Consider the following 6,698-nt stretch of genomic DNA (forward strand, 5'->3'; position numbering starts at 1 on the left):
CCCCTCAGCAGGCGGCTGCAGACAGGAAGGCAGTGCCCGTGGGGCTCTGACAGGAAGGTTGAACTCACCCTCGGGGCCTCACGTCTGAGTGAGGACAAGGAGGTCGCACTCGCTTCGGGTCTGAGGCCTGGCCAGCAAGCGGCAGATGGCTCGTACTGGGAACGCTAACATGGCGGCACTGCGTCCTCTCATGCCACCTGCAACGCCGCATGCAAAGCCGCGGGGCATGACGGGCGCTCCGCCCCCTGCCAGCCCACACAGGCCCTGCAGCCCTCGGTGCTCATGGGGGGGCACGGTGGAGAGCACTCCCTCCTGGCCTTGCTGGAGAGCCAGTTAAAATCCGAGTTCAGCGTCTTCGGAGCCAGGATCTGGAAATTCAAACTCAGATGGGCTCACTGTCCTCTGTCTTTCAGAAAAATGGGGAGGCCCCTCGGAGGGGCCTGTGCTGAAAGGGCCCCACCTAAGAGGGGTCTCACCTGGGAGGGGGATCACCTTTAAGAGTGTCATCAGAAAGGGACCTTATGTAAAAGAGGCCTATGCTGAAAGGACCCTCAGTTGGAAGGGCCTCACCTAAAGCGGACTCACCTGACAGAGACCTGCACTGAAAGTGTTCTCAGGTGAGTGGGTCTCACCTGAGAGGAGCCTCACCTGGGGGGGTCCTCAGCTGAAAGGGCCTCACCTGTAAGGGGCCTCTTCTCTTCTCAGAGAACCCTCACCTGAGAGGCCCCTCAGCTGAAAGGGCTTCAGCTGAAAAGGGTCTCGGCTGAGAGCGTCCCTCAGCTGAAAAGGACATCACCTGACAGGGTCCCCAACTGAGAGGGGCCTCACCTGGGAAGGGCCTCAGCTTAAAAGGGCCTCAACTGAGAGGTGTCACACCTGAAAGGGGCCCTCAGCTGTGAGTGCCTCAGCTGACGTAGCTACTGAGAGGACCTCACCTGAGCAGGCCTCACTGAGGGGCCTCACCTAAAGGAGCCTCATCGGAGAGGTGACTCACCTGAAAGCGGCCAAAGTTGAAGGGGCCTTAGCTGAAAAGGACTGAAAGGGGCCTCACCTGACAGTGCCTCAGCTGGAGGGACCTAGCTGACAGGGTCTCACCTGAAAAGGACTTCACCTGAGGGGGCCCCAGCTGAGAGCAGCCTCACCTGGGGGGACCTGAGCTGTAGGGCCTCACCTGAAACGGCCTTTCCTGAGAGGGTCCGAAGGGTCCTTGGCATCGCAGATGTCTGCGTGGCCATGGCAGACGCAGCAGCCGCCGATGCTCATGTCCTTGGTGCCGTAATAATACTGCACTGCAGGCCCCTGAGCGCCAGGGCCCAGGCTCACCCACCCGCGTCCCAGGGCCTCAGGTCCCGGCTGCCCCTCAGAGCCGGCTCCTCCCCCGTCTACCAGGGGCTGCCCCACATGCTAGACAGGGTGGGCTCACCTGGTGCATGACTGTGGGGGCCCACAGCGCCTTGCCCATGAGGTGACCCAGCAGTGTGTTGTTGGTGCGCAGGAAACGTAGGCAGATGTTGGTGGCTTTGGTGAAGTTGCGCAGCAGTGGCGAGTAGGAGTAGTTCATAGGCCCTGGGTGCCCATTCATCAGGGACACCACGATCTGCAGAAGGCGTGGACGGTGAGGCCAGGTGTGGCCGCCAGGAGCAAACTGGCAGAACCCACCACCACGCTGTCCTCGGACTCACCTCACCATTCTCCAGGGACACTATGCGTGAGTACTCAGTGGTGCAGATGGCGTCGTCATCCCACGTGACTGCGGCCCAAACCGCTCCAGGCAGCCCCTCTTGGAGGCTGCAGGAAAGGGCTGGAAAAGGAGTGCTGAGGCCACCAGAAAAGCCCACAGGCCCAGAGGCGGGGCCCCTGGGCTCCTTGACTTCCCTGAGCCTGACCACCTGGAAGGCTGCCTCTTGGACCGGTCACCTGAGCCTGAGCCCGGCCACCTCATCTTGAGGTGGGAATGCTGCGCCCTCAACGGGTCACCCAGCCAAGGCTCCACCAGCCAGTAGGACTTGGGGAAGAGGTCACTGAACCCTGCTGAGGGAGGAGCTCCTGCCCCGCCGGCCACGCTGGACGTGCACAGCTGCACCAGCTCACCACCCACACCCCTGCACCCCTCTCCCTGGGACATGTCTAGAGAGCAGGTGTCTCCCGCTCCCCTTGGAGGACTGTCTTCATGTCCTTCCTTGGGGCAGTTCCCCACTGCCTGTCAGAGAACTGCCCCTCGTCCACTCTCGGGCCAGGGAATTTTGGGGGACACATGACTAGGCCACCAAACTGGAGCATCCCCATCCTGCCAACCTGACCCATCAGGGTGGCAGGTGGCCAAAGGCAGCCAGTGAGTGAGTTCCAGGACCCAGCTCTCCTGACACAGGCAGCTGAGCTGGGAGGAAGCCAGCTGGGAGCCACCAGAGACCTGTGTCACCACCACAGGGAGCTGTCAAACATGAAGGCAGCACAGAGGGAGCCAAGAGATGGCACCGAGATTCCTGCCACCACCAGACCCTGGGCCTAGCTGTACTGAAAGTCGGGGGTGACCTGATGAATTCCCCTTTGCCTCTCGGTCCTCACACAGATGGTCCTGACCCACACAGGGGTTGGGCATGAGGGCCGGGCTGGTGACCGAGACCTCAAGAAGCCATGGTCACAGCAGCCCTGCTGCCCAAGTTTGCAAAGTTGATAAGCACATAGGCCACGTGGAAAACCTGTGGGGACCGAGGGTGTCAAGGTGCCCCTGCCAATCGGGAGGGCCACAGCAGGTGATGCAAGACACAGGTGCCCCACAGGGGCATATGTGGATTTGCCTGCCAGGGACAGAAGGACCCAGGGGACAGGCCTGCACTGTGGACAGTGATGAAGATAGTTACCAGCCCTCTGAGAAACCCCCTCCCGAGCCTGGGGTGCGTTGGCCGGAAGCTCGGGGTCACACTGATCCTTCAGGCTCTGTGGCTGCAGACAGGGCTCACTGGGGGAGGTCCCAGGCAGTAGGCCTGGCCAAGGTGGAGACACAAGCACATTCCAGTGTCCCCACAGCATGATGTCTGGCCAGGACAGGTGGCCAGACAGTGCCCCCACCACCAAGCAAGTCCAGCCCCCAGAACATCTGACAGTCAGTGCCGTCCCAGGACAGGCTCTGTCCTGTCACCCACTGACTGGCCCCCAGCCACTGAGTCCCGGGCCAGGTGGAATGAAGCAAGTTGGGACCCAGTGCTGCCATCAGAGCCCTGGGGGCAGACAGACTGGCAAATGGGCCCTTCTAGTGCTGAGCCAAGCTGGGAGGCATCACTAGCCCAGGACTGGGGGCTGCAGCTTCCCTGTGGCCCTGGGCTCATAGGATAGCCCTGGCCCAGGGCAAAGGGAAACTGTTCCTCAAGATGCACCTGGAACCCCCAGGCCCTGCCCAAGGGGCCTGGGCCACCTCTCCTGCTTTCTCCCCACGTCGGCCCTGCCTGATCCCAGGGAGGTGCCCATAGCCTTATTTCTCATTGTTCTAGCTGGAGGACCACATCTTGGGCCATCTCCTATGCCTGTGCCTGGGGCTTAGTAGGGCCGTTCCTCAGCACAGCCTTCATAGGGCACTTTGGACACTGCCTCCGGGAAGCCCTCCCTGACTGCAGCCCATCCACCCTGCCCTCGGCCCTGGGCATCCCCTCGCTGGCACTAAGTATAGGTGCACGTGCCCACTGATGACGACAGCAAGACGTCTTAGCCGAAACCTCTTCCTTCCAAACTCCTGGGAGAAAGGACAAGAGGGAAAATATGCGAGCATTATAAAAGTATGCCTATCGCTGATACTTTCTTAAACCACAGGTGTGCGGGGTCTCCTCCCGTTAGATGTCAGATGCAGACTGACTGACTGATAGACAACCTACTTGGAACGCAAATTTGCGGTGCTCTTGCCAAATTGGCAAGGGCTGGTCCTGTTCTTGTTGAGGTGCTGTTTGCCTGTGCACGGAACGGGAGTGCAGCACCTGTCTGCAATTCCTCCTGAGGAGGGATTAAAAAGATGCTAAAACCAGGTGGCCGGTTTTGAGGCCGCAGAACCAGCAGCGCTGGGACCGCGGAGCCGGCTGCCCCTCGGCGCGCGTGCGGACGGAGGGCGCGTGCGGCTGCGCGGGAACGCGCTGAAGCGGCTGCGGGCAGCGCGCGGGAGTCGGGACGGAGCGGAGGTAGGAGCGGAACGCGGGGCTCCGGCGGGCACAGCCCGGCCGGGCGGCAGGGAGGGGCGGCCCGCGGGGACGCCAACTTTCCCGGCGACAGCGCCGAACTTCCCGCCTGGCCGCGCCGCCGCTCGCGAAGACACACAGGAAGTGCGGGCGCGCGGCCAACATGGCGCCCCCCGCGCCCGCCCGGCGCCGGCTCAGGCCCCAGAGGCCCCGGGCGGCGGGAACCGGCGGCTCCGGAGGGAGGGCTGGGCGCTGCGGCGGCGGAGCCGCAGGATAACGGTGGGGAAAGCTCGGCGGCGCGGGGCGGAGGCCTGGGAGGACGGCGCGGGGCCTGGTCGGGCCGGGAAGCTGCAGAGTCGCGTGAGCACGTCCGCCGGGCCCCAAGCCGCCCGCCCGGCCAGGCCTCGGGCCGTGCGCGGTGGGGCCGGCGGCAGCGCGGGCCCGGCGTGTGGACGGCGGAGAGGAGAGGACGCTGCGCGGTCTCCGGGCGCCGTGGGCGGTGGGAGCCGTGGCGCAGGGTCGCGCCGAGGCCAGGCGGGGGTCCGTGCGTGTCCGGGGGGCTGCGGGCGACCCCGGGAGCGAGGCCGCCACTGCCTCAACGGGTTCTCGCGGGCCTCCGGGACTGTCCCGTGGGGTCCGCCGCCCTCCTCCCGCCGGAGCTTTGGGGAGAAGCTGCCGGGCCGCGCTGGGATGAGGGGACTCCTTGGGGGTGGCCGGGCCGCGAACTGTCCTTTGCTCTGCCCTCCCTCGCGCTTTTCTTCAGAGCCAGGCTGTGGAGGCGCTTTGCGGTGTGTGTACAGCACCTGGTGTTTTACACGGCGTCCTATGCGGGGTTGTATGTGGTGTGTACTCAGAGTCATGCTGTGTGTACACGGCATCCTTGTCCTTAAGCTGTGTATGCAGTACCGAGTGTCATATAGGGTACTACATAGTACCCAGTGCCATATACAGTGTGTTCATAGTACCTAGTGTTCTGTACTGTGTGTACACACTGTCCTTGTCACGCTGTGTATGCAAGCGCTACCGGTTGTCTCATACAGTGCATACGAAGTACTTGGTGTCATATACAACAGTGTATACATAGTCCCGCATGTCATACATGGTGTGTAGGGAGTATTCTCGTCACTTATGCTGTGCATACGGTACTCAGTGTCATAAATAGAGTATATACATAGTACTTGGTATCATGGGGTATGTACATAGTACCAAGTGTCATATAACGTGTAGATGGTATCCCTGTCATGCTGAGTACGCAGTATACAATGTATCGTGTATAGCATATACATAGGACTGCTGTGTATGCAGTATCTTTGTCATGCTGGGTACACACTACTCTATGTCATGTACATGATATACATAGCATCTGGCATCACATACAATGTGTACAGAGTACTTGGTGTTATATACAGTGTGTACACAGTATCCTTGTCACTTTTGCTGTGTACCCAGTTCCCATTGTCATATACGGTGTGTATGCAGGACCCACTATCATATACATTGTATATGTAATAACTGTTGTCATATATGGTGTGTACAGTATCCTTGTCACTTCTGCTGTGTACCCAGTGTACATAACCAGTGTTATATACAGTGTATGTGCAGCACCTGGTGTTCTATGCTGTATACATAGAGTACCAGTGTGCATGCAGTATCTAGTGTCATATACAGTGTGTATGCGGTACCTGATGCTCTATGCAGTGTGTACAAGGTACCCTGCTGTCATGTACAGTATGTATGCAGTACTCAGTGTCATACAGTGTGTACCTAGCACAGTACCTGGTGTCACATATAGTGTGTCTGTAGTACCTGATGTCATATTTGGTGTGTACGTAGTATCCTTGTCACATAAGCTGTGTACCCAGCACCCACTGTCAAATGCAATGTGTACACAGTCCCCAGTGTCCTATCCAGAGTATGTAGTACCCTATGTCATACAAAGTGTAAACATTGTCCCTGGTAATACGGATGTTTGTGAGGTTGGAAGTGATGCCCAGGTGGCCCCCTCAAGGAGCGGGCATCCTATAGGCAGGCTGGGTTTTTAGGAAGGTCCTGGGTCCTTGCTCTGCCTCACTGTGGCATTCTGCACCCCACAGTCGCTGTGTCTCATGAGGCAAGAGAATTCTTAAAAATAATCTAATTTGTTTGTCCACAGGCAGAAAATTAATGTTTACTTGTTTTCTTTTAAACTGAGAAGCAGAGTAGTATCAGCTTACTATTTAATGGAACGTTTAAACTTTTCAGATTTTGAGGTCATTGGTTCTAATTAATGGTTTGAAGTTATCAGAGAGAGAATGTTGGTTGTACTTTAAAAGTTTAAAGGTTTGAGTGCTTTCTGGTAGGCAAGGTCATATTTGTAATTCTTCTGAATGTCTGATTTGTACATGCAGGAGAAAAAATATGATTTTCTGTACAGGTATATTATTTTACTTGTCTTTGACTAATTGATGCAGATTACATTACAGTCATTATTTTTGGTTGACTCATCTTTATAAGATGAACAGGATACAGAATCAGATCAGAAGATATAGTTTGTAATTA

The 6,698-nt window shown here is 58.0% G+C and overlaps 1 protein-coding gene across 1 annotated transcript; it reads right to left on the bottom strand.

The window, feature by feature from the left end:
- Positions 1-346: 346 nt before the first annotated feature.
- Positions 347-2,259, bottom strand: LOC123633499 (laminin subunit alpha-5-like). Its single transcript, XM_045544773.1, has 4 exons — positions 1,683-2,259; positions 1,424-1,597; positions 1,172-1,266; positions 347-368 (listed from the first exon to the last, which is right to left on the bottom strand). The coding sequence occupies exons 2-4, from the start codon at positions 1,580-1,582 to the stop codon at positions 347-349; spliced, it is 276 nt and encodes a 91-aa protein (XP_045400729.1). The 5' UTR covers positions 1,583-1,597; positions 1,683-2,259.
- Between the last annotated feature and the right edge of the window lie 4,439 nt (positions 2,260-6,698).

This window comes from Lemur catta, chromosome 2 (genome assembly GCF_020740605.2).
Source record: "Lemur catta isolate mLemCat1 chromosome 2, mLemCat1.pri, whole genome shotgun sequence".
NCBI lineage: Eukaryota > Metazoa > Chordata > Mammalia > Primates > Lemuridae > Lemur > Lemur catta.